Source organism: Protopterus annectens, chromosome 3.part0 (assembly GCF_019279795.1).
Source record: "Protopterus annectens isolate FY-2018-M chromosome 3.part0, PAN1.0, whole genome shotgun sequence".
In the NCBI taxonomy this organism is placed as follows: domain Eukaryota; kingdom Metazoa; phylum Chordata; order Ceratodontiformes; family Protopteridae; genus Protopterus; species Protopterus annectens.
The window spans coordinates 165,094,363-165,120,628 of NC_056731.1; the positions used below are offsets into that span (position 1 = coordinate 165,094,363).

Sequence of the window (26,266 nt, forward strand, 5' to 3'; positions counted from 1 at the left end):
CTTCTGTCATCTCAGAGTTTTAAAAGTCAGTCTACTGGCATTTTAATCAAGTAGACCCATACATACTTATAAATGTTGTGGTTTCCTATACTTCCATCGTACATATACATGTATTTTAAAATGGGGAGGATAAATAAGAGTCTAGTAAAAAGGTAACCTGCTCAAAGACACAGGACAAACGAGAAATAGCCCTTATCTACTTGATCAGCATCTTGAAAACATGACCTTATTGATCAGGCAGCAAAAGAGATTAGGTATTTGGAGGAAGAGAGGGATTACGGGTAAGGGAGTAGTCTGAGCCTTTGGCCTACAGCTTCTAAATGCACCAAGGTCAGACCTAGACATCAGATTTATAAATACTGACTGCAGGAACTTAGGCAGAAATCTTCCATTAACTGGACACTATGAATAGTACTAAAAAACAGCAATATCATTAAGCCATTTCTGTCAAACACATTAAAACAAACACCTACAGTTAACAGGTGAACTCTACTTACCATTTCACCACGACCATCTCTTTCATTTCTAAAATCCCTAAGAATTAAAAAAAAAAAAAAAAGTTACATCCTTGTTGACTACGTCAATAAGTACATCTTATTGAAGGAAATATAAGAAAAGTACTATGTACAGCTAGCATATATTGTCAAACTGTCAATCATAGCTTAAGAAATTCACAGGACAAATATTTCAAGTTATCTAAGAAAATGTGATAACCTAAGCTTTTAATTATCTGAAACAACCCATTAGTCTAACGCTTAAAACCTTTACCAACAAACATTTACTTTCATTTCTTCTTGATACACATACCCCCGGCTACCTAGAGCTCCCCAGAAATTCTGGCCACTGACAGCTAAGTGAGACTACCCAGTTGGATTAAAAATGAATTCAATTATAAAATTGATGGTAACTATACAAAACTAGGGAAAAAAAAAAGAATGGCAGAAATACCCTTTTAAATATCTGCTACAGTTAGTGTAATTACAAAAATTTACAATATTCACCGCAAGAATAAGAGTACTGGTCTATGCATCCTCTCCCAATTTCCACTGAATACAAAGCACACCCAAGAGGGCAGCGAAAGAAAATCTAGCACAGCTTCTCAGCTGACAACTTTAGACAAGGCGTGAATGGATGCTCAGGAAGCAGCTTTACAAATACTATGATCAGACACGCTTGAAGCGGGCTACAGTGCCAGTGTCAGCATCCATTCTGATTGGGTAAACCCTAAGCTCAAGTTCTGCTGCACTTGTCATGAAAGAGAAAGCAATTCTTTCATAAAAAGGACAGCTGACAACTTGTCAAAGGTTTCTCAATGCGTTGAGAAACGCACAATAAGAGAAGATGAAATGCCATAATCTACATATTTCAAAATTAAGAAAAAACAGCTGAAAGACTTTCCGGAGACGTAAAAAAATACCTTGGCCTTCTTTTTAGGTGGTTCCATGGGAAGACCTGACAACTCTTCCACCCCTTACACAAGCATTTAAGAAGCTGGTTTTCTAAATATATATTCAAGGTGAGCAGGTGGCTGTTTAGGGTTTTAAGCATGAAGGCCTGATCGCTTAAGAAAGAAGGTCATGCATAGGCCCCAGACAGAAAAGCCAAAGTTCGCGGGCATCCTTATTGGGGATCTGATGACCACACTTGCACTTTCCCCTCCTGGATGACATGTAACCATAACATGCATGCAGAAATCTAAAACTGCCCCAATGGGGTACTTATTTTTTAATTAGAAGATCCGAAGCGAAGACTGCAGGAATACTGACGATCGACTGGCGGCAGAGAAATTCTGAGGAAAGGTACATGCAGACATTACCTTTTATAGCAAATGTCAAGATGTCTTACAGTGGATAAAAAAAGTTTACATTCCCCTGTTAAAATGCCAGGTTTTTGTGATAAAAAAATGACACCACAAATAATTTTAAAACTTTTCCCCACCTTTAATGTGACCTATTAACTATACAATTCAATTGAAAAAACAAATGTTAGAAAAAATATTAAAAAGACGTACAATAAGCTGGCTGCATAAATGTGCACACCCTTAAACTAAAACTTTGTTGAAGCATGTTTTGATTTAATTACTGCATTTAGTATTCTTGGGTACACGCCTGCCCAATTAGAGAGACTCTGATCAACACCAAATAAAGTTCAGCTGTCCTAGTAGGAATTTCCTGACACTTACTCAGTTGCCTGATATAAGAAAAGCCATGGTTCGCAGAGATCTTACAAAGCATCAATGGGATCTCATTGTTGAAAAGTATCAGTCAGGAGAAGGGTACAAATTTCCAAAGCATTGGATTTACCATGGAACACAGTGAGACGGTTATCAAAAAGTGGAGAAAATATGGGACAACAGTGGTGTTACCCAGAATTGGACGTCCCTCCAAAACTGATGGAAGGACGAGATGAAAATTTGTCAGGCAAGCTGCCAAGATACAGTACAGTTTTGTACCCACCATAAATGTAGATGTCCGAACAGGATAGCATCTGCAGTCCTTACAAATGGGTTGTCCTGTCGTCAGACAGCCCTTCGGTCGGCCGGATTCCAAAGTCTGGGTCTGACCTCGGCTGGTGTCGCACTTCACCCGACGTCATAGCTGCAGTTCTTCGGGTATAAAGGCATCAGCAGACGCCATTTTCCTCAGTGTTTCTTGCCCCAGATGCCAGTTGCCCTCCTGGATAGCTAAATTTTTGGATAAATGCCAATGTTTCCAAAAGATAGAAGGCAAACACAAAAAATAAGCATGTATGTACATATATACAAACAAATACACCATAAGAAATCCCCCCCCAGTTAGCTATTAGGTGGGCAAATACCCTAGGAATACCACAGTGGGGAAGGAGGGTGGGTAATCCTGACTGCAGATGCTATCCTGTTCGGACATCTACATTTATGGTAGGTACAAAACTGTACTATGTCCTTCAAGGATGCATCTGCAGTCCTTACAAATGGGTAGAATACCATAGCCAAACTAGGGGAGGAGGAAGAAGAAATTATGGTGTAGTTAGGATCCCTTGCAAAACAGCAGTGGCAAACCCTGCTCGGGATCTAGAGTATAGAGGTAAGTTATAATGCTTGGCAAATGTATGCACGGAGGTCCAAGTAGCAGCCTCTATAATGTCCTTGGTAGCCACTCCTCGTAAGAAAGCTGTGGTAGTGGCTGTAGCCCTTGTAGAATGAGGCCTTATGTTCTGTGGAATTTGCTTTCCATGGTAGGAGTAACAGAATCTAATGCAATTTCCTATCCACTTGGAGATTGCCTGTTTGGAAACTGCTTTTCCTTCCCTTCCTGTTGCATATGCTACCAGAAGCTGGTCAGTTTTTCTATTGCCCTTGGTTCTGTCCAGGTAGTAGCGCAACTGTCTATGTACATCCAAGGTATGCAGCAGTCTTTCCCCCCTGTTCTGTGGATTGGGAAAGAAGGTAGGTAGGTGGATTGCCTGGTTTAGAGACACTCTGGATACCACCTTAGGCATAAATGTAGGATTAGTTCTCATGGACACTATCTTGATGGAAGATTAGGAAGGGTTGTACTGCCATTAAAGCCTGTAGTTCAAACCCTTCTTGCTGAAGTAATTGCCAGCAGGAAAGCAGTTTTCCAGGATAGGTGTTGAAGATCTGCTGTTGCTGCTGGTTCGAAGGGGAGTGTCAATTTTCTAGCACAAAGTTCAAGTCCCATGCTGGTAATGGTGGTTTCCTAGGAGGTTTTACATTCTTAATTCCTGTCAGAAACTGCCTGAGTAGAGGATGTGAAAAGACAGGGGATCAAGCTGTATTCTGCAGAAATAGCTGATGCATGTATCTTGATGGAGGAATAGGACAGGCCTGTATGGAGAAGCTCTGCCAAATACTCCAGGATGTTGGCAATGTCTACCTTTGACACATCTTTCCCCCTTTCAGTACTCCAAATGAGAAACCTTTTCCATTTTCCTGCATAGTTCCTTCTTGTTGAAGGTCTGCGGGCCTCAAGGATAATGTCTTTAACCCTTTGGGATAAATCTGGGTTAGTTGCTCTTATGTAATGTTCCAGGCAGTCAGTTGCAGAGTTTTCAGGTTTGGATGCAGGATGTTGTAGTCGCTCTGAGTTAACATCAAAGGAATCAGGGGTAGTGTCCACGTTTTCCCTCGAGACATGCTCCTCAGTAATGGATACCAGTGTTGTCTTGGCCAATCTGGAGCTATCAGAATTATCCTTGGACGTTCCTCTTTGATTTTCAGTAGTACCTTGTGCATCAAAGGAAGAGGTGGAAATGCATATGCTGTCAGGCCTTTCCAACTGAAGGAGAGAGAGTCCACCTTTCAAGCAAGTGGGTGGTATGTCCTTGTGCAGAATTTTTTGAGCTGGGGATTGAGTGGGGATGCGAATAGGTCTATTTGTGGCAGTCCCCATTTCTTTGTGATGGTCTTGAAGATGTCCGGGTGTAGCATCCATTCGTGAGCATCTGAGGTAGTTCTGCTTAGCATGTCTGCTAGGAGGTTTTCTTTTCCCGGTACAAATATTGCCTGTAACTGAATGTTGTAACTCAGAGCCATATTCCATAGGTCCAGAGCCATTCGGCATAGAGGGTATGAATGAGTGCCTCCCTGTTTGTTGATGTACCACATGACTGTGGTGTTGTCTGTCCTTATCATCAATTGGCCTTCTTGGAGGAATGGTCTGAAATTCTGGATTGCTAGTTTTACTGCCAGCATTTCTTTTTGATTTATGTGCAAGTGCAGCTGATCTGGAGTCCATAAGCCTTGTATGCACTTGTCCAGCATGTGGGCCCCCCAACCGAGGTCTGAGGCATCCGTTGTGATGGTTTGGCTTGGTTGAATGCTGTGGAAGGACAAACCTGGGTTTGACTGGCATGCCTGAGCCCACCATAGGAACTCTTGTTTCAGGCATGGGATTAGTGGTATTTCGGTTTCTAAGCTGTGCCTGTGTTGAGACCATAAATTCTTTAGGTACCACTGTAGCTTTCTCATATGCAGTCTGGCATGGGGGACCAGGATTATGCAGGATGCCATGAAGCCCAAGGCCTGCAGTACTTTCCTTGCTGTTAGTTTGTTCTGCTTTGTTAATGCCAAGAAGTAGAGAGGAAGTTGTTCTTGTTTTTCTGCAGTTAGGAATGCCATCTGTTTTACTGTGTCCAACTCTGCACCCAAGAAGGTTATTGTTTGGGATGGTATCAGTCTTGACTTTTTTAAATTGACTGTGTATCCCAGGGCTTGTAGTAAGCAAATGACTCTTTGTAAGTCGTGTCAGCTTGTTTGTGTTGTCCGCTTGTATCAGGCAGTCGTCCAGGTATGGATAAATTTGGATTCCCTGAAGCCTGCAGTGAGCGATTACTGATGCCAGGCATTTCGTGAACACTCTGGGCGCAGTAGATAAGCCAAAGGGCAATGCTGAGAATTGATAATGCTCTGATCCTGCAAGAAATCTGAGGTATCTTCTGCAATTTGGTCGTATGGGGACGTGCAGGTATGCCTCCTTGAGATCTAGAGTTACCAGCCAATACTCTCTGCCCAGCATGGGAAGAAGTTGCTGTAGGGTCAGCATTTTGAATTTTGGAACAATGATGAATGTGTTTAAAGCGGACAGGTCGAGAATAGGCCTCCAATTTTTCTCTTTTCTTGGTACCAGGAAGAGTCTGGAGTAAAATCCCTTGCCTTGTTCTGTAGGTGGTACCCTTTCCACAGCTCTCATCTTTGCTAATTGAGCTATTTGTTTTAGAGCTTCTGTCTTTTGATTTGGTGGTAGGTTTGGCATTCCTCTTTTTACTGGTAAAGTGTGGAAATGAAACCTGTAGCCTTGGTCTATAGTTTGCAAAATCCATTTGTCTCTTGTGATATACTGCCAGTTTTTTGAGAATAAGGCTAACTTTCCGCCTAAGGGTGCTGCTATTTGTTCCCTGGTAGGCGGAGTCAGAGCCAAGTCACTGTGATTGTCCTGTTGCAGTGGTGGTTGTGTCTGTGCCTCGTTGGTTGTTGCCTTGCCACTGGCGTCCCCTGTAGGCACCACCTCTGGATTGATTTTTGTCTCCTGAACGCCTATTCCTGCCTCTCTGAGTTTTAGAGGAGTCTGGAAAGGACCAATTTTTGGAAGGCCAGTTCCTGCTAAACCTTGGGGGCTGAACCTGTAAGAAATCTTTCACTGTTTGTACAGATTTTGCCTTCTCTTCCATTTTCTTCAGTACCTGTTGGGCAGGAGATCCAAATAGACTGACCTTATCCATAGGAGCATCTAATAGCTTTGCTTTAACATGATCCGGCAAGACCTGTTCTTTCAACCATGCATGCCTTCTTATAACTGTGCCAGTCATGGCTGATCTAAACGAAGCCTCCAGTGCATCACAGCCACATTTTAAGGAATGGTTACTAACCTGCTGAATGTTATTCACCATTTCTAGAACATATTTCTTATCTAAAGAATCATCAGAGGACAGTTTCTTAGTTAACTGATCAAGCATAAACTCTTGGTATTGGATCATATGAAACTGACAGTTCAAAGCTCTAGCTGAGAGAGTAGCAGAGGTGTATACTTTTACCCCATCTCTAAGGACCTGGATTCCCTTTCAGAAGGGAGAGGGTTTTTGCTGAGGTCGGCTACTGCCTTAGGCCCCTGGGAGATAGTCTCAGGATCTGCAAAAGGAGCCTTGTATAAATGGTGATGAGTGTCCGGGACCCTGTAGAACCTATCGGGCTTAGCAGGGGCTGGAGGTAAAGTATCAGGAGCAGTGCAAGCATCATTAAATGCATCATCCACAACAGGAAGAACTGGAGGTATAGCTAAAGGCCTATGTTGCGGTAAGTGTAAAAAGGTCCTAAGCCTTTTTCTTGAATCTGAGAAATCTTGTCCCTGCCATTGAAATTGCTCTCTCATGGCATGTAATGTTTCCCCAAAGGAAAATTCCTCTGGTGGAGAGGCAGAAGGGATCGATTCTTCAGCATCGGAATCTTCATAAGTAGAAAAAGGAGCCTCTGGATGGTCTGTATTGTCTATCATCAGAAGAGTCATCTGAGGACACTGGCTCAGGGGGCTCTGCTCTAGGTCTCTTTTCTGGAGGTTGAGAGGCCCTGTCTGGGTGAGATTGGGATCCCCTTATTAAAGAGATGAGATCCTCTGCCAGAGTAAGCATTTGGGAACTGGACCTGGGCCTGTGAGAGGGGGGCTTAACAGGCACAGACTTAGAAGTTTTGGCTGCTTTAGCCCTGGCAAAGGCCTTTATAGACATGGCTGCAGGAGGCCTAGCAGCACCACGTGCTGGGGTAGAAACATCCAAAGGGATGGTGTCCGATAATTCTTGTGAAACCACAGTAATAGGTAAAACTTCAGAGGCCGATTCAACTAGGGTAGATGGGGCCTCGGTAGTAGTCATGGATTCGGCTGAAGATTGAACCGTTTGCTCGGTTTCGGCCAAAACAGAGACACTCGCGGTTTGCTTAACCGTGGTTTCGGCCGAAACCGCGGACCGCGAGTGTCGGTCCTTTTCTTTGCGTTTAACAATTTGAGTAGTCGGAGTATCCGACGGCATTATGTACGCAAAATCTGAGCCGAAAAACTGTTCAGCAAACTCCGACCGACGCCTAAGCGTTCGTCGGTTGAAAGAAGCACAGGCTAAACAAGCTGCTACGTCGTGGTCTGGGCCTAAACAAGGTAAGCAGTAAGAGTGGAAATCTTTATGAGGTATTTGTTTCCCACAAGTTAAACAGTTATTCACTTTTTCTGACATCGGCTGAGGCAAGAAAGAGTCCCCAACGGGGTACTTAGCTTTTTAGAAGTCTTCGAAGTAGTATTCGGTAGTAGTAATCTCTGGATCTGACCGACCGGCACTTGCGAACAGCTTCTGCTTCGGGCGCCACACGGCAAGAAAGACTGAGGAAAATGGCGTTGGCTGATGCCTTTATACCTGAAGAAGTGCAGCTATGACGTCGGGTGAAGTGCGACACCAGCCGAGGCCAGACCCAGACTTTGGAATCCGGCCGACCGAAGGGCTGCCTGACGACAGTGCAACCAATTTGTAAGGACTGCAGATGCATCCTTGAAGGACATCTACAGCAACACTGAAGGAACAGCTGGCAAGTACTAGTTGTGTACTACATGTGAAAATCACCCATATTGTCCACGTCTGGGTTATGGGGTAGGATTGCAAGATGGAAGCCTTTAATTACACAGAAAAACATCCAGGCCCGGCTAAAATTTGCAAAATACAAGTCTCCCAAAAGCATGTGGGAAAATGTACTACTGTCTGATGAGAACAAGGTTGAACTTTTTGGCCACAATTCCAAAATGTACACTTGGAGCAAAAAATTCACATCAAAAGAACACCATCCCCACAGTAAAGCATGGTGGTGGCAGTATCATGCTTTGGTGTTGCTTTTCTTCAGCTGTAACTGGGGCTTTAGACAAGGTGGAGGGAATTATGAACAGTTCCAAATACCAGTCAACTTTTGGCCCAAAACCTTCAGGCATCTGCTAGAAAGCTGAAGATGGAGGAATTTCACCTTTCAACACTACAATGACCATAAGCATACATCCAAAATCACCAAAAGAATGGCTTCACCAGAAGTAAATTAAAGTTTTGGAATGGCCCAGCCAGAGCCCAGACCTAAATCCAACAGAAAATCTGTGGGGTAACCTGAAGAGGGCTGTGCACAAAAGATGCCCTCGAAATCTGACAGATTTGGAGTGCTTTTTGCAAGGAAGATTTGGTAAATATTGCCAAGTCAAGATGTGCCATGCTAAGAATCCTACACAAGAAGGAATGCAGTAATTAAATCAAAAGGTGCTTCAACAAAGTGCAATCAGCTTATTGTACGTTTATGTTTTATATTTCCCCCCCCCCCCCCAACAGATTTATTTTTCAATTGAATTGTACAGGTTAAAAGTCACATTAAAAGCAAGAAAAGTTTTGAAATGATTTACTGTGGTCTCACATCACAAAAACCTGGTATTTTAAGAGGGGTGTGTAAACTTGTTATATCCAATGAATGTACACACCTAGCAGTGAGTGCAAGCTACTGTATACTGGCCAGACGTTTGGGTAGCAAGAGGTAAATCCAAGAGTTTGGCATACCTATAGGAAGAAAGTATAGGGCTCTTGAATACTCCAGCCTGCAGCTGCTGAAACCTTCATGCCTAAAATGACTGCTAAGATACCTCCCAGACATTCAGTGTAATGACAGCATCAAAATAAACACATTAAATGACCATTCTACTAGCTCTTGCTCTATAAACACAGATAAGGCATATGAAGCACCTTGTTTCTTTAACTGCAAGACAAAATGTATTGCATATACAGTGGAATGCAGGATGTGTGGTGTTTTATGTTGGAAGTAATAAATGCACTTGGAGAATTTATGAACTCAAATTACTCTAACAACGATGAAAATATGTATTAAACACTCAAAAGCGTGGGAATGTTTAAACTGTTATGTGCTAGATGCAGTTTAAATGGATTTTAGATAAAGGTAACTAGACTGCAATGAATATTGTTGGCAAGTTTATATAAATTCTATAGTGAGACCTAGTTTGAATGATTAAATTTTAAAACAATGCCGAAAAGGGGATAAACAATTGGTTACATCTCTAACATGCATTTTTCCCCCCAGTCTGATGAAGTCTCTGGTGACAAAAGCGCTTAATGGTATAATGAAATGCTGAAATTTTCAATGCAGCTTCTGTTTAGCACTGATAGAATCAACAGATTGTATGAAAATTCTATGATGAGCAGGAGCTGGTCACATACAGAAGGAAATGGGCAACTTACCATAACTGTAGATGTGAGTGTGGCACTGCTGCAGTTATAATTCAAAGAAATCTCTGCCATTGACAGAATCCAAAGAATGCCCTGACCTATAAAGGAACCCCCCCCAAAGTCCATAAAATGCAGTACAGCAGCAAACAGCCTCCTTTCTGCAGGAGGACAAAACCACCAACAACTTAGTATATACTACCTCTGAGATTGCCATAGCACAAGGACTTGGGATATGCAAATCATTTTTCCAGCCATTTAATCTTAGCATTACAGGACTTAAAATGGGTCCTGACATTTCTAACAGTCGCAGTTTTGAAAAATGTACGGATCAAGGAACATGTTTCTGCTTCTAGGATGGAATATGTTAGTCACATCTGTAAGGAAAGCAGTGAAGGCTGACACTGCCCTATTGGAGTGGGTTCTTATTCCACCTGGTACTGGCTGGTCTGTAGCAGCAGACTACACATCCACTTTGGTTAACTGGTTCTCTATTCCTTGGTTTTAGCAAAATCCACAAACTGATCAAATGTTGTGAATTTTTGACTTGGATAAATAAAATTGGAGCAGCTCCTGCGCATCTAATGAGTGCAGGGTTCTTCAGCCTTGTTCTTAAGGAAAATGAAAAAAGCTCCCTATACATAAGGGTTTGTAACTCATTCTCCTGACGGAGGCAAGAACCACCAACAGGGCAGTTTGCTCAAGTGAAGGTATGTGGCGATAGTATAGTTGTGTAAAATCTTACGATAACTTTAGATGTCCACCTCTTTTATATGCTGCTTATCAGTAACATGGGGGAGTCTGCCTCTGGTTGACTCTCGTACGGCCAGCGATTTTACAAATGATAGCTGTTACTGCAAAGGTACAAGCGATGTCCTGCATGTCTCAGCAAATGGCGGAAAGAAAAGTACAGTTTTGTACCTACCATAAATGTAGATGTTAGAGTGTTCACCCTGGTGCAGTCATCACACTTGGGTTATCCATTTGTCAGGCGGTCCGGCAGTCGGCCGGAATTCCAAAGTGTTGGTCCGGCATCTGTTGCTGTCGCTTCTTCCCAGACGTCAGTGCGGCAGGGGTATAAATAATGCATCCGACGCAATTTTCTTCAGTTTTTCTTGCCCAAGATGTCAGGTGCCCCCAAAAAGGTGGTCAGTAATTAGTACCAAGCACAAACACATAATCCCTCCAGCTATAAGCAAATATATCAGGAAGGTATTGTAGAGATTTAGCCAGTTAGATCAGAGGGGATGGAGGGAGGGTAACCTGGACTGCAGCAGGGTGAACACTCGAACATCTACATTTATGGTAGGTACAAAACTGTACTATGTTCATCGTGTCACCCTGCTGCAGTCATCACACTTTGGTAGAATCCCAAAGCTAAGGATGAGTGGAGGAGTCAGAGAGGGTTAGGGGAGGCTATAAGGCCCTGCAGAACTGCAGTGGTGAAGCCAGCCCTAGTCTTAGAGTAAAGTGGTAAGTGATGGTGTTTGGTAAAGGTGTGTACTGAACTCCAAGTTGCAGCTTCCAAAATCTCCTTGGTTGGAACCCCCCTGAGGAAGGCTGTAGATGTAGCTGTTGCCCTGGTGGAATGGGGCCTAATGGTAGCAGGAAAGTACAGTTTTGTACCTACCATAAATGTAGATGTTAGAGTGTACACCCTTCTGCTGCAGTCATCACACTTGGGTTATCCTGTCGTCAGGCAGTCCCCGCAGTCGGCCGGAATTCTAAAGTCTTGGTCCAGCGTCGGTTGCTGTCGCTTCTTCCCAGTCAGTGTGCCAGGGGTATATATAATGCAACAGATGCCATTTTCTTCAGTTTTTCTTGCCCCAGATGTCAGGTGCCCCCAAAAAGGTGGTCAGTAATTAGTACCAAATTGAGTAAACTTTGCACAAACACAAAATCCCTTCAACTATAAGCAAATACATCAGGAAGGTATTGTAGAGATTTAGCCAGTTAGATCAGAGGGAATGGAGGGAGGGTAACCTGGACTGCAGCAGGGTGAACACTCGAACATCTACATTTATGGTAGGTACAAAACTGTACTATGTTCATAGTGTTAACCTGTTGTAGTCATCACACTTGGGTTGAATCCCAAAGCTAAGGCTGGGTGGAGGAATCAGAGGGTTAGAGGAGGCTAGAAGGCCCTGCAGAACTGCAGTGGCGAAGCCCGCCCTAGTCTTCGAGTAAAGTGGTAAGTGATGGTGTTTGGTAAAGGTGTGTGGCAGCTTCCAAAATCTCCTTGGTTGGAACCCCCCTGAGAAAGGCTGTAGAAGTAGCTGTTGCCCTGGTAGAGTGGGGCCTAATGGTAGCAGGAACTGGTTTTCCATGATGGGTATAGCAGAAACGTATGCAATGACCTATCCATTTGGAAATGGTTTGTTTTGATATAGCCTTCCCTTGTGAAGCTGTAGCATAGGATACAAAGATCTGGTCAGATTTTCTGAAAGCCTTAGTTTTGTCCAAGTAGTAACGAAGTTACCTGTGAATATCCAAGGAATGCAGGAGTCTCTCACCTTTGTTCTGTGGATTTGGGAAGAAGGTGGGTAAGTGAATGGTTTGATTTAAAGCCAGACTGGAAACCACCTTAGGCATTAAGGAAGGATTAGTTTGTAGAGAAACTCTGTCTTGATGAAAAATTAGGAAAGGTTCCACTGCCATTAGTGCCTGCAGCTCAGACTCTTCTAGCTGAAGTTATTGCTAGCAGCAGGGCAGTCTTCCATGATAGGAACTGAAGATCTGCAGAGAAAGCTGGTCCAAAAGGAGGTAGCGTTAGTTTTTCCAGAATAAAATTGAGGTCCCATGTTGGTGTAGGTGCTCTCCTGGGTGGCCTAATGTTTTTTGCCCCTCTGAGGAACTGCCTTAGAAGTGGATGCGAAAATAAGGGTGGATCTGTGTTGTACTGGGCTGAAATAGCTGAAGCATGGATTTTAATGGAGGAGAAATAAAGTCCTTTGTGCAACATCACAGTTAAATACTGTAGAATGTGAGGCATGTGAGGCTGAATTGTGTCTTGGCCTTTAAGCTTGGTTCCAGGCACAAAACTTTTTCCATTTGGCCGAATAAGCCTTCCTGGTGCTTGGTCTCCTAGCTTCCAGAACAACATCCATAACTGCTTGGGAAAGAGGAGCTGGCTGGATGCTTAGTTGATTTGCCATGCAGCCAGATTTAAGGTTTTGAGCTGGTTGTGAAGAATCTGATTGTTGTGTGAGCAAATGGGAAATTTGTGGTAATATCCAAGGTGGGCCGTGGGCCATATTCCTCAATAGTGGGTACCAGTGCTGGTGTGGCCAGTCTGGGGCTATGAGAATCAGTCGTGGTCTCTCCTTTTTGACTTTCAGAAGTACCATTGTGAGGAGAGGCAATGGAGGGAAGGCATATACTGTCAGGTTTTTCCAACTGAAAGAGTGCGTCCACTTTCCAAGCTTGATGGTGAAGTGTCCTTGTACAAAATTTTGTCAGTTGATAGTTTTGAGGACTGGCAAACAGGTCTATGTCTGGAAGGCCCCATTTTTGAGTTATTGTAAATTCTTGTGGATCTAGTTTCCACTCGTGGGGATCCATGATGTTTCTGCTGAGTTAGTCTGCCAATGTATTCTTTCCTGGCAGGAATTGAGCTTGTAACTGAACTTGGTAAGCCAGAGCTGTGTTCCATAAGATCATTGCTTGCCTGCATAGAGGGTAGGAGTGAGTACCCCCTTGTTTATGTACCACATTACTGTGGTGTTGTCCGTCTTTATTGTAAGTTGTCCTGGATGTAATAGATTCTTGAAGGCTGTCGGAGCTTTCTGTACAGCTAGCATCTCTTTTTGATTGATGTGCAGACTCCTTTGATCTGCAGTCCATACGCCTTGAATGCATTGTCCCTGCCATGTGTGCCCCCCAAGCGTAGTCTGATGCATCTGTTGTCATAGTTTGCAAGGCTGGGGGCAAGCTGACCCTTGTTGAGGTGACATGCCTGTGACCACCATAGAAACTCCTGTTGTAGGCAGGGAATGAGAGATATCATTGTGTCCAATCTGTGGCTGTGTTGAGACTATACGCTTTTTAGGTACCACTGTAATTCCCTCATATGCAGCTTTGCAAATGGCATTAGTAGTATGCAAGATGCCATGAAGCCCAAGGCCTGCAGAATATTTCTTGCAGTTAATTGGGTCTTTGCCATTGTTTTGAAATATTGAGTCAGTTGTAGTTGTTTGCCTGACGTCAGATAAGTCTTCTGGGCCGTTGTATTCAAGCTGGCACCCAGGAATGTCATTTTGTGAGGGTACTAGTTTTGACTTCTTTTCGTTTACTGTGTAACCCAGGCAATTTAGTAGATGTTTTACAAAAGCCAGATGTAAGAGAATGTCCTTGCTTTCTGCTTGGATGAGGCAGTCGTCCAGGTATGGGTATATTTGAATTCCTCTGTCTGCAGTATGCAATTACTGGTGCCAAGCATTTTGTGAAGAGACTGGGTGCAGTAGATAAGCCAAAGGGCAGTGCAGAGAATTGATAATGGGTTGAACCTGCAATGAAACTGAGGTATCTTCTGCAACTTTGTCTGATAGGGACATGCTGGATGGCTCTTTTTGTTAGCAGTTTTGAAACTTCTAGTACTGCTTGTTCCCTTAGACTGGGTGGAACGTCTGGGAGGGGCCCTTTTGGCAGAGTTGGGGTGTAGATAAAGGGAATTTTGTAACCCTCGGATATAATCGACTGTACCCATTTGTCTTGTGTGAGAGAAAGCCAGGCTTCTGGGTACAGCGATAACCTTCGCCCGACTGCCTCCGAAGATGGGCAGTTGGGCAGCTTCTCAGGAATGTTGGAAGGGTTTATCAGAGAGAGACTCGCTCTTGCCCTGATTCTGCGGACCTCCTCTGCCTCTAGGGCAGCGTCTGTTGTTCCCCCCTCCCCTGCCTCTCGGGGGGAGAACTGACCTCTTGCGTCAGGCGTGACTCAGATTTGCGGAACTACATTTTTCCACCCTTTTGACCCTTAGGATAGGGTCTGGACGGGGTTAAAAACGGACTCCTACGGCAGAGAGTCTTGCCATCTTGTTGGCATCTGGTCAAAGTATTCTTCACTTGAGGTCCAAACAACGCTGAACCATCAAAGGGGAAGTTAGTGAAGGACGCCTTGAAGGAGTCTGCAAAGTTGCAAAGCCGCATCCAGGCAAGACGCCTTAAAGCCACGCCTGTGCCTGCGGTTCTACTCGCTCCATCGGCTGCATAGGAAATAAGCAGCGTGGAGGAGTTGGACAATGGAATTTAGGGTCCCTAGCTGGGAGTTGATTTTGTCCCGAGACCCCGCAGCTGTTGGATCCTGTAGGGTATCATCCATTTCTTTGAGAATGTCTTTTTGAAGGCAGGTGAAATGACACAAGTAATTCAGTGACCGCATGGCGAAGGACGCTGAAGAGAACATCCGCTTGCCGTACCTATCCATAGTCCTAGATTCCTTATTAGGAGGATGGATAGGCACTGAAGGATCAGCCAGGTCCTTCATAGTGGCTGCAGCCACCACCATGGCATCAACTGGGACACCCTTAGTTAAAAATTGTTTATCTGACGGGGCTGTGATAAATTTGGAAGGCCTCCGTGGGGTGGGTTCCGCCGCATCAGGGGCCGTCCACGCCTTCCGCGCCACCACTTCCATAAGGGGTGGGGTCAAAAGGCAGACACACCCAGGAGGTGGAAGGGCGAGAACCAAACGCCTCCAGATAGACTCGTCCTCGGAAGGATTGAAGGAAGACCAGTTCCCCCTCTGCTTGAGGATTTCAAGGATGTCAGAAAAGGAGACATCCTCAGAGGGGGACCGTGGGGACCCTTCCGACTCATCCAAGTCGGTATCAGATGTGATGGACTCAGGGGAGTCCACATGCTTCCTCTTACATGTCCTCTTTCGAGGGGGTTCACCTGACGGATCAGGGGAAGCCTCGGAAGAGGAGGATATTCCCAGTGGGGAAACCTGAGGCGTTGGGTCTCTACGGTCGGGAATGAGAGAGTGGGTAGAGACCGCATCAGGCACTACAGTGGGAGGAGCTGATGGAGCTGACTGTGGAGCAGGCACAGGGGCCAGTACGCTCATGACCTCGAAGGCACCCCTATCAGGCAGGACAAAGGGCTCCTGTTCCGAAGTAGGAACCCCAGCCGGCAGAGAGAGGGACGGCTCCGAAGCAGATGTCGGGGTCGAACTCACCAGCGCCGAAGGTCCGAGAGGGAGAACGGGGTCGGACAAGGGTCCGATGCCACTTGCCCCCCTCGGAGCGGAGGGAGTCCAAGCGCCCGGATCCCTCCATGGATGGGACCATGGAAGAGATCGGAGCAGACAATGGAGCCGAAGGGAGAAGTATCGGCTCTGATGTCACGACGGTCACGGCTCCGAGGAGCTCCGGCTCTGAACTCAGGGGGCAGAGTCTGAGGAGGAATCGAAGATGGTATGGGTAAAGCCACTGTCTGTTGAGACGGGCTGTGAAGCATTTGGGCCAGTGCCTGAGACTTTAAGAGTCTGCTAACCACCCTCTATCAAGGTCATGGTTAGAAAGCCTGGAAGACAGAGGAATGGCTCCGCTCCGAGAGCAAAGGCGATCTCGGAGCCGAGTGAATGGACTCCAGGGACGGAGACCTAGATCTTTTGCGGGTGGAAGATGGCACCGAGACTAGTGGTGCCGATGGAGCCAAAGACGTCTGCTACGACCGGAGAAACTTAGGAGACAGTCTGAGGCATTGGCTCCGGCTGGAGCCGATGCAGAAGACTGCGACATCGCCGTATTGGCTCCAGCCGGAGCAGATCGTGACAGTAGGTGAGCCACCAGCCAAAGGCTTGGAGCACGGAGCCGACTGTTTGGATGGCTTCAAAGGTTTACCCGGCAAGGACTTAGCCAGGGAACCTTCGGGCTTTAATAAGCCCCTCAAAATTAACTTATTCCTGCGCTCCTGCAGGACTCTTGCACTGAACGCATGACAAACAGAACAAGAGTCCTGCAGGTGTCCCAGGCAATAAACGCAAGAAGTGTGACAGTTAGTCAGCGACATTTTCTGACAGCACGAGTCACACTTCTTGAAGCCCGAGACTTTAATGTCTTTAGACATTAAAGCTGCTGAAGAAGTCTTCCTTAGAAGCTAAAACGCACACAAAGTAAAAATGAAGGTTAATAACTAACGCACACCTAACTGTCCCAAAACAAGGGAACGGGAAAAACAGAAAGGGCCTAAGGCCTAACCTTAACAGGGGAGGGATATAACTTTCGGAGTTAGGGATTAACCAAAATTGGGACCAAACGGAGTGGTATAAGTACTAGACTATATAATTATAAAATAAAAGGGGAAAAATTCCTAAGAAAGAAGAAAAATTTTAATTTTTTACTGACCTGTGGAGCCGGTAAAAAAAGCACCTCGCTAGCGAAAGCAGCAAACGAGATCTGGGTAGTCAACGCCTAGCATTATGGGATAGAGGGTTGCCTCGAGCCGGTAAAATTAGCTCTCGAGCTTTAGTATAGGCAGAGTCGGAGCAGAGGATCAGCTCCGAACCCATCCAGTAAAAATGAAGGCGAGATCGACAACTTAACATCCTTAGTTTTATCCAAGTATTAACGAAGTTGCCTGTGAATGTCCAAGGAATGCAGGAGTCTCTCCTTTGTTCTGTGGATATGGGAAGAAGGTGGGTAAGTGGATGGTTTGATTTAAAGTCAAACTGGAAGCCACCTTAGGCATGAAGGAAGGATTAGTTCATAGCCAGACTCTGTCTTGATGGAAAAGGAGGAAAGGTTCCACTGCCATTAGTGCCTGCAGCTCTGAGACTCTTCTGACTGAAGTTATTGCTAGCAGCACAGCAGTCTTCCATGATATAAACTGTAGATCTGCAGAGAAAGCTGGTTCAAAGGGTGGTAGCGCAAGTTTTTCCAGAACAAAATTGAGGTCCCATGTTGGTGTAGGTGCTCTCCTGGGGGGGGGGCTAATGTTTTCTGCCCCTCTGAGGAACTGCCTTAGAAGTGGATGTGAAAATAAGGGTGGATCCGTGTTGTAGTGAGCTGAAATAGCTGATGCGTGGATTTTAATGGAAGAAAAAGAAAGTCCTTTGTGCAACACCTCAGTTAAATACTGTAGAATGTGAGGCATGTGAGGCTGAAGTGTATTTTGGCCTTCAGCTTGGTTCCAGGCGCAAAACCTTTTCCATTTGTCCGAGTAGGTGCTGTGTCTCCTAGCTTCCAGAATAACATCCATAACTGCTTGGGAAAGAGGAGCTGGCTGGATGGTTAGGCGATTTGCCTTGCAGCCAGATTTACGGTTTTGAGCTGGCTGTGTAGAATCTGATTGTTTTGCTGTGTAAGCAAATGGGCAATTTGTGGTAAAATCCAAGGCGGGCCCTGGGCCACATTCCTTAACAGTGGGTACCAGCGTTGGCGTGGCCAGTCGGGGGCTATGAGTATCAGTCGTGGTCTCTCCTTTCTGACTTTCAGAAGCACCTTTGTGAGGAGAAGCAATGGAGGGAAGGCATATACTCAGGTTTTTCCAACTGAATGAGAATGCATCCACTTTCCAAGCTTGACGGTGAAGTGACTTTGTACAAAATTTTGTCAGCTGATAGTTTTGGGGGCTGGCAACCAGATCTATGTCTGGAAGGCCCCATTTTTGAGTTATCATTGTAAATACTTGTGGATCCAGTTTCCACTCGTGGGGATCCATGATGTCTCTGCTGAGGTAGTCTGCCAATGTGTTATTTTTTCCTGTCAGGAATTGAGCTTGTAACTGAACTTGGTAAGCCAGTGCTGTGTTCCACAAGGTCATTGCTTGCCTGCATAGAGGGTAGGAGTGTGTACCCCTTGTTTGTTTATGTACCACATTACTGTGGTGTTGTCCGTCCTTATTGCAAGTTGTCCTGGATGTAACAGGTTCTTGAAGGCTGTCAGAGCATTCTGTACAGCTAGCATCTTTTTGATTGATGTGCAGATTCCTTTGATCTGCAGTCCATATGCCTTGAACGCACTGTCCTGCCATGTGTGCCCCCCAGGCATAGTCCAATACATCTGTTGCCATAGTTTGCCTGGCTGGGGGCAAGGTGAAAGGCTGACCCTTGTTGAGGTGACATGCCTGTGACCAACATAGGAACTCCTGTTGTAGGCAGGGAATGAGAAATCACTGTGCCCAAGCTGTGATTGTGTTGAGACCATAAGCTTTTTAGGTACCACTGTAATTTCCTCATATGCAGCTTTGCAAATGGCATTAGTAGAATGCAAGATGCCATGAAGCCCAAGGCCTGCAGAATTTTCCTTGCAGGGAGTTGGGTTTTTGTTGCCATGGTTTTGAAATATTGAGTCAGTTGTAGTTGTTTGTCTGGCGTCAGATAAGCCTTCTGGGCTGCTGTATTCAAGCTGGCACCCAGGAATGTCATTTTGTGAGGGTACTGGTTTTGATTTTGTTTGTGTACCCCAGGCAACTTAGATGTTTTACAAAAGCCAGATGTTCTAAGAGGATGTCCTTGCTTTCTGCTTGGATGAGGCAGTCGTCCAGGTATGGGTATATTTGATTTCCTCTGTCTGCAGTATGCAATTACTGGTGCCAGACATTTTGTGAAGACGCTGGGCGCAGTGGATAAGACAAAGGGCAGTGCAGAGAATTGGTAATGGGTTGAACCTGGAATGAAAAGGAGGCATCTTCTGCAACTTTGTCTGATAGGGACATGCAAGTATGCCTCCTTGAGGTCCAACGTTACTAGCCATGCTTTCTTGCCCAACATGGGAAGAAGCTGCTGTAGTGTTAGCATCTTGAATTTGGGTACTTGTAAGAAGGTGTTTAGAGCTGAAAGGTCCAGAATTGGTCTCCAGGCATTGTCCTTTCTGGGGACTAGAAAGAGTCTTGAGTAAAATCCTTGGCCTTGCTCCCGTGTAGGTACCAGTTGAATGGCTCTCATGTCCATGAGAGCTGCAATTTGTTTTTGTGCCTCTGCCCATTGATTTTGTGGCAGGTTTGGCATTCCTCTTTTCATAGGCAAGGTGTGAAATGGAATCTGTATCCTCGTGAAATTATTTCTAGGACCCATTTGTCCTTTGTGTCAATGTGCCAGTTGTCTGAAAAAAGTGCGAGTTTTCCTCCCAAGGAAGCTGCCAAGAGAGTGTTGCTTGGCCAGATGAGGTGCAAGTCACAGAGTTTGCCTTCTAGCAGTTTGGGACCTGTCTTCTCCCTTCTGTGTTGCAGTGCCCCATTGTCGAGGTTTGTATTGGGCTTGTGGTTGTCCTCTGCCTCTTGGACGTCTGTATTTACCCCTCTGTGGTCTGTCAGTAGCTGGAAAGGACAAATTTTTTGTTGGCCAATTTCTGCTGAAGTGAGGGGGCTGTACCTGTAGAAAATCTTTGACACTCTGCATAGATTTTGCCTTATCCTCCATTTTCTTTAAGACTTCTGCTTTAACTCCAAATAGAACATCCTGCTGTAAGGGAGCATCTAGAAGCGTTGCTTTAACATGATCAGGCAGAGTTTGGTCCTTTAACCAAGCATGCCTACGTATAACAGATCCAGTGACAGCTGCTCTGCAGGAAGCCTCTAAGGAATCAAACCCACATTGTAAAGTATGTTTGCACACCTGTTCAGTTGCATGCAACAGATCCTGCATTTCTCTCAATTCAGACTGATGAGGGAGTGAGCTCATTTTTGTCTTAACGGAGACATTAGAAATTGCTGATATTTTAGCATGTGAAATTGGAAATTTAGTGCTCTCATAGCTAGAGTGGCTGAGGTGTAAACCTTTTTCCCCCACCTGTCAAGTGCTCTGGAGTCCCTTTCAGAGGGTACAGGATTTTTTGCCATAGAAGCCTTAGCCCCTTTGGGACCCTGGGAGACTGTCTCTAGATCAGCAACAGGGCTTTTATAAAGGAATTTGTGGGAGTCAGGCACTCTATAGCATCTGTCTGGTTTGGCTGGAGCAGGAGGCAGAGAATCTGGGTTCAAACTAGATTCTAAGTAAACATCATCCACAATGTCTAAAACTGGGGGGATGGCAAGTGGTCTGTGCAGGGGGAGCCTTTTCTTTGAGTCAGAGTAGTCCTGACCCTCCCAGTGAAAATGTTCCCTCAGTGTGTAAAGTTTCCCCAAAGGAGTAATCTTCAGGAGGAGAAGCTGAGGGAATGGAATCCTCAGCAGCAAAATCTTCATAAGGGGGGGAAAAAAGAGTAATCTTGGTTCTCAGAGGAGCCTGAGGAAATAAGACACTTGTTCAGAGAAGGAATAATCTTCCTCTTGTCTAGGCCTTTTGTCAGGTGGGGGTTGGGAACCCCTGATTAAAGAGATCAAATCTTCAGCCATTTTAAGCATCTGTTTCTTAGGCATGGGGCCTTGAGCTGGAGACTGAAGTGCAGTCTTTTTTGGTTTAATAGGAGTCTTAAGCTTAGGATACATTTTTATGGCGAGCATAGCCGGGTCTGAAGATGCCTTCACTAACCGAAGGTGTTTCTGCAGCACCATCTCTTTCTGCAGTGTCGTCGGTAGGGGCTAAACAAAATGGCTGCGTCGGCCTAGCACTTTCTGCCAAAGGCGCCGAAGCGGTCTCTGGTTCCAAATTTGCGGTAGTCAGGGGCTGCGTCGGAGCCTCACTGAAGACTGGTGAACCGGAGATCTGTCCAGCCGAGGCCTCTGAGTCTGGCTTGGGTCTAGGCTGCCTGTCCTTATCCTTGCGTTTTTTGTGCACGCCGGTAGTCGGTTGCTCCGACGGCATCTTATAGTTAAATTTTCTACCGTAGTGTCGTGCGAAATCAAAGCGTCTTTTTACAGTACGCTTATTAAACCTAGCAAAAAAACGACAACCAGTGACGTCGTGATCTGGGCCTAGGCAAGGTATGCAGTAAGAATGAAAATCCTTGAGGTATTTGCTTCCCACAAGAAATACAATTGTTAACTTTTTCTGACATCGGTCTGAGGCAAGAAAAGTTACCCCAATGGGGTACTTAACTTTAATGAAGACTTCGGATCTGAAATTCGACTTCGAAAATCTCAGAAGTCGGCCGACCGGCACTTGCGAACTGCTTCTGCTTCGGGCACCACGCGGCAAGAAAAACTGAAGAAAATGGCGTCAGATACATTTATACCCCTGGCGCACTGACGTCAAGGAAGAAGCGACAGCAACCGACGCCGGACCAAGACTTTGGAATTCCGGCCGACTGCGGGACCGCCTGACGACAGGATAACCCAAGTGTGATGACTGCAGCAGGGTAACACGATGATCAGACATCTGGTATAAAGCAGATATCAGCACTCACCTACCTCAAAACTGAATGCCACAGAAAGTACAGTTTTGTACCTACCATAAATGTAGATGTTAGAGTGCCAATACAGCTGCAGTCATAACAGCTGGGTTCTCCTGCCGTCAGGCGGGTACTCGGTCGGCCGAATTCCAAAGTCTAGGTCCGGCGTCGGTTGTCGTTTCTTCCCTGATGTCAGTGTGACAGGGGTATAAAAGAACCAGCCAACACCATTTTCTTCAGTTTTTCTTGCCTCAGACGTCAGGTGCTCCCAGAAGGAAGGCAATACATAAATTTGTGTAATAAAGCAATGCCATATAATCAAAAAACAGTAGTTGCAAGCAAATACACCATAAATGAATACCCCAATCAGGTTGTACGAGGAGGTGTTAGCCAATAGGCTTGTCCCAAGAGGGGAAGGAGGGAGGGAAACCTGGACTGCAGCTGTATTAGTACTCGAACATCTACATTTATGGTAGGTACAAAAAGTACAGTTTTGTACCTACCATAAATGTAGATGTCCGATAGATATGCAACTGCAGTCCTGACATATGGGTTGTCCTGCCTCAGGCAACCCTTCGGTCAGCCGGATTCCAAAGTCTGGGTCCGGCATCGGCTGATGTCGCCTCCTCCCCGACGTCAGAGCGGCTGGGGTATAAAGGCATCAGCCGGCGCCATCTTCTTCAGTGTTTCTTGCCCCAGATGCCAGGTGCCCTCCAAGGAAGGCTAAATTTTGTGAATGGATAAACAAAAAATCCAGAAATGCACAACAGTAATAAACAGATACACCATAACAGATATCCCCAGCTTATAGGAAAAAAGGGGGGAAAATGGACCCAAGGGAAAAAACAGAGGGGTAGGAGGGAGAGAAAACCTGACTGCAGTTGCATATCTATCGGACATCTACATTTATGGTAGGTACAAAACTGTACTATGTCCTTCAAGAATGCAACTGCAGTCCTGACATATGGGTTGAATACCATAGCCAAGCTGGGGGTGGTAGGACTAAGCAAGAGATGGTGTAGCTAGAAGGCCCTGCAGGACTGCCGAAGCAAAGCCTGTTCGGGATCTGGAGTATAATGGCAGGTTGTAGTGTTTGGTAAATGTATGCACGGAGCTCCATGTAGCAGCCTCTAGAATATCTTTTGTAGCCACTCCTCTTAGAAAGGCTGTGGATGTGGCCATAACTCTGGTGGAGTGTGGTCTAATATTGACTGGCACACTTTCCATGGAAAGAATAACAGAATCTGATGCAGTGTCCAATCCATTTTGAGATAGTTTGCTTGGTGACTGCCTTTCCTTGTGCCCCAGCAGCATAGGCTACGAACAGTTGGTCAGACTTCCTGGTAGATTTGGTTCTGTCCAAGTAGTAGCGTAGTTGCCTGCGAATGTCTAAAGTATGCAACAGCTTTTCCCCTTTGTTTTGAGGGTTAGGAAAGAAAGTAGGCAGGTGAATTGCTTGGTTTAGAGACACCCTGGATATCACCTTGGGCATGAAGGAAGGATTGGTCCTAAGAGAAACTCTGTCCTGATGAGATGAGGAAAGGAGGAACTGCCATGAGGGCCTGTATCTCCGAGACTCTTCTTGCTGAGGTGACTGCCAACAGGAAAACCGTTTTCCAAGATAGGAATTGCATTTCTGAAGATGCTGCTGGTTCAAAAGGAGGAAGAGTTAATTTTTCCAAGACGTAGTTGAGGTCCCATGCAGGGATTGGTTGTTTCCTTGGAGGTTTGATATTCTTTATACCCCTTAGAAACTGTCTTAGCAAAGGATGCGAAAACACAGGTGGATCACAGTTGTAATGTGATGAGATAGCTGAAGCGTGGATTTTGATGGAAGAGTATGAAAGGCCACTGCGAAACATTTCTGCCAAGTATTCGAATATCAGAGGTATGCTCATCAGGGATGCATCCTGGCCCCTGTTGACATTCCAGATGGTGAATCTCTTCCATTTGGCCGAATAGGTTTTGCTGGTGGAAGGTCTGCGTGCCTCCATCAAAATTTCCTGAACTTCTTTGGAGAGGGAGTCATGGATCCCAGTCATGGAACTCTCCAAGCTGTCAGCTTTAAGGTTTGCAGCTTCGGATGAACAGTTTTGTAGTTGTGCTGAGTCAGGAGCTGAGGCCATGGAGGCAAGGGCCACGGTTTGGTGTGAGTAATGCTCAGTAGTAGTGGGTACCAGTGTTGCCTTGGCCAGTCCGGAGCTAACAACATTCCTCTTTGTTGTTCTGCCTTGATCTTCAGTAACACCTTGGTGATTAAAGGTAGGGGAGGGAATGCATATATTGTTAGGGCATTCCAACTGAAGGAAAGAGCATCCGTTTTCCAAGCTAGAGGATGGTAAATCCTTGTGCAAAACCTTTCCAGATGATGATTGAGAGGAGATGCAAAGAGGTCTATGTCTGGCCTTCACCATGCAGTTATTTGTGAGAAAATGCGTGGGTGCAGCATCCATTCGTGTGGATCCAAGAAATTTCTGCTTAACCTGTCTGCCAGAACATTGTCCTTGCCCGGAACAAACTGGGATTGCAAGTAGATGTTCAGTTTCAGGGACTTTTCCCAAAGAGTCATTGTTAGTCTGCAGAGGGGTAGGAATGAGTGCCCCCTTGTTTATGTACCACATGACAGTGGTGTTGTCTGTCCTTATTAGCAGATGGCCTTGCTGAAGAGATTTTCCAAAGGCTTCTATTGCATGCATCACTGCCAACATCTTTTTGATTTATGTGCTGATGCCCTTCCATGGGAGTCCATTGCCCTTGAATGCATCTGCCGTCCATGTGCGCCCCCCATCCCTGGTCTGAGGCGTCTGTTGTAATAGTTTGACTTGTTGGAGCTTTGGGGAAAGGCATGCCTTCGTTTAAGTGACTTGCTTGAGCCCACCATAGAAATTCCCTTTGTAGGCATGGTATGAGAGGAATTATGTGTTCTAGGTTGTGGCTGTGTTGAGACCACAAGCTTTTGAGGTACCATTGTAGTTTTCTCATGTGTAGTCTTGCCAGAGGGATTAGGAGAATGCAAGATGCCATGAACCCCAGGGCCTGCAGGGTCTTCCTTGCGGTCAGGTGGGTTAGTTTTGCTAGGCTTTTGAAGTAGTCTGTCAAATGCTCTTGTTTCTCCTCTGTGAGAAAGGCCATTTGTTGCTGTGTTCAACTTTGCTCCTAGAAATATAATCTCTTGGGATGGCACTAGTCTTGATTTTGGAATGTTGACTGTGTATCCCAAAGCCTGTAGCAACTGAATGACATAATCCAAGTGTTTTGTCAAGGTTTGTTTGCTGTCTGCTTGTATGAGGCAGTCGTTCCAGGTAGGGGTATATTTGAATCCCCTGGAGTCTGCAGTGTGCCACTACTGATGCCAGGCATTTCGTGAATACTCTGGGCGCAGTAGACAAGTCAAACGGCAATGCTGAGAATTGATAATGCTCTGTTCCTACAAGAAATCTGAGGTATCTTCTGCAACTGTCTGATAGGGACATGCAGGTATGCCTCCTTGAGGTCCAGAGTAATTAGCCACGACCCCTTGCCCAACATGGGAAGAAGTTGCTGTAACGTCAGCATCTTGAATTTTGGCACCATGAGAAAAGTATTTAGTACGGACAAGTCCAAAATAGGTCTCCATTGCTTTTCTTTTCTTGGAACAAGGAACAGTCTTGAGTAAAATCCCTGGCCTTGTTCCTGAGGAGGAACCTTCTCTATTGCTTTTATTTGTAACAGCTTTGAGACTTCTCTAAGTGCCTCTGCCCTTTGATTTTGTGGCAGGTTTGGCATGCCTTGTCCTGTTGGTAAAGTATGGAAGTGGAACTTGCAACCTCTGTCTACTATGTCCAGAATCCAATTGTCCTTTGTTATAATGTGCCAGTTTCTTGAGAATAGAGATAATTTTCCGCCTAAAGGTGCTTCTCTTTGAGCCTTGGTAGGCGGAGTGATAGGTAAGTCATTGTGATTGTCCCTGTGGTGCAGGTGAAGTACCTGTGCCGCCACTTTGATTTTGAGGTTGCCACTGGCGGCCCCTGCAGGATCCTCGGTATTGCCCTCAACCTCGTGCACGCCTGTTCTTTCCCCTTTGAAACTTGTCTGAGTCTGGAAGGGACCAATTCTTTGAAGGCCAATTCCTGCTGAATCTGGGTGGCTGAACCTGGAGGAAATCTTTTACTGTCTGTACTGATTTTGCCTTCTCCTCAATAGACTTCAACACATCCTGAGCATTAGCACCAAAAAGCTCCTGTTTATCCAGAGGTGCGTCCATGAGCTTTACTTTAACATGATCCGGCAGTGGCTGCTCTTTCAACCAAGCATGTCTACGGATAACAGCCCCTGTCA

At 45.4% G+C, this 26,266-nt stretch overlaps 1 protein-coding gene across 1 annotated transcript in view; it reads right to left on the minus strand.

Annotated features, from left to right (window-relative positions):
* LOC122796295 overlaps positions 1-26,266 on the minus strand; it is a gene marked incomplete in the record, with an annotated part of 1,783,369 nt that overhangs the window by 730,235 nt on the left and 1,026,868 nt on the right. Inside the window, 1 exon segment of the mRNA XM_044064662.1 lies at positions 498-534. Within this exon segment, the coding sequence (XP_043920597.1) occupies positions 498-534 (37 nt within the window).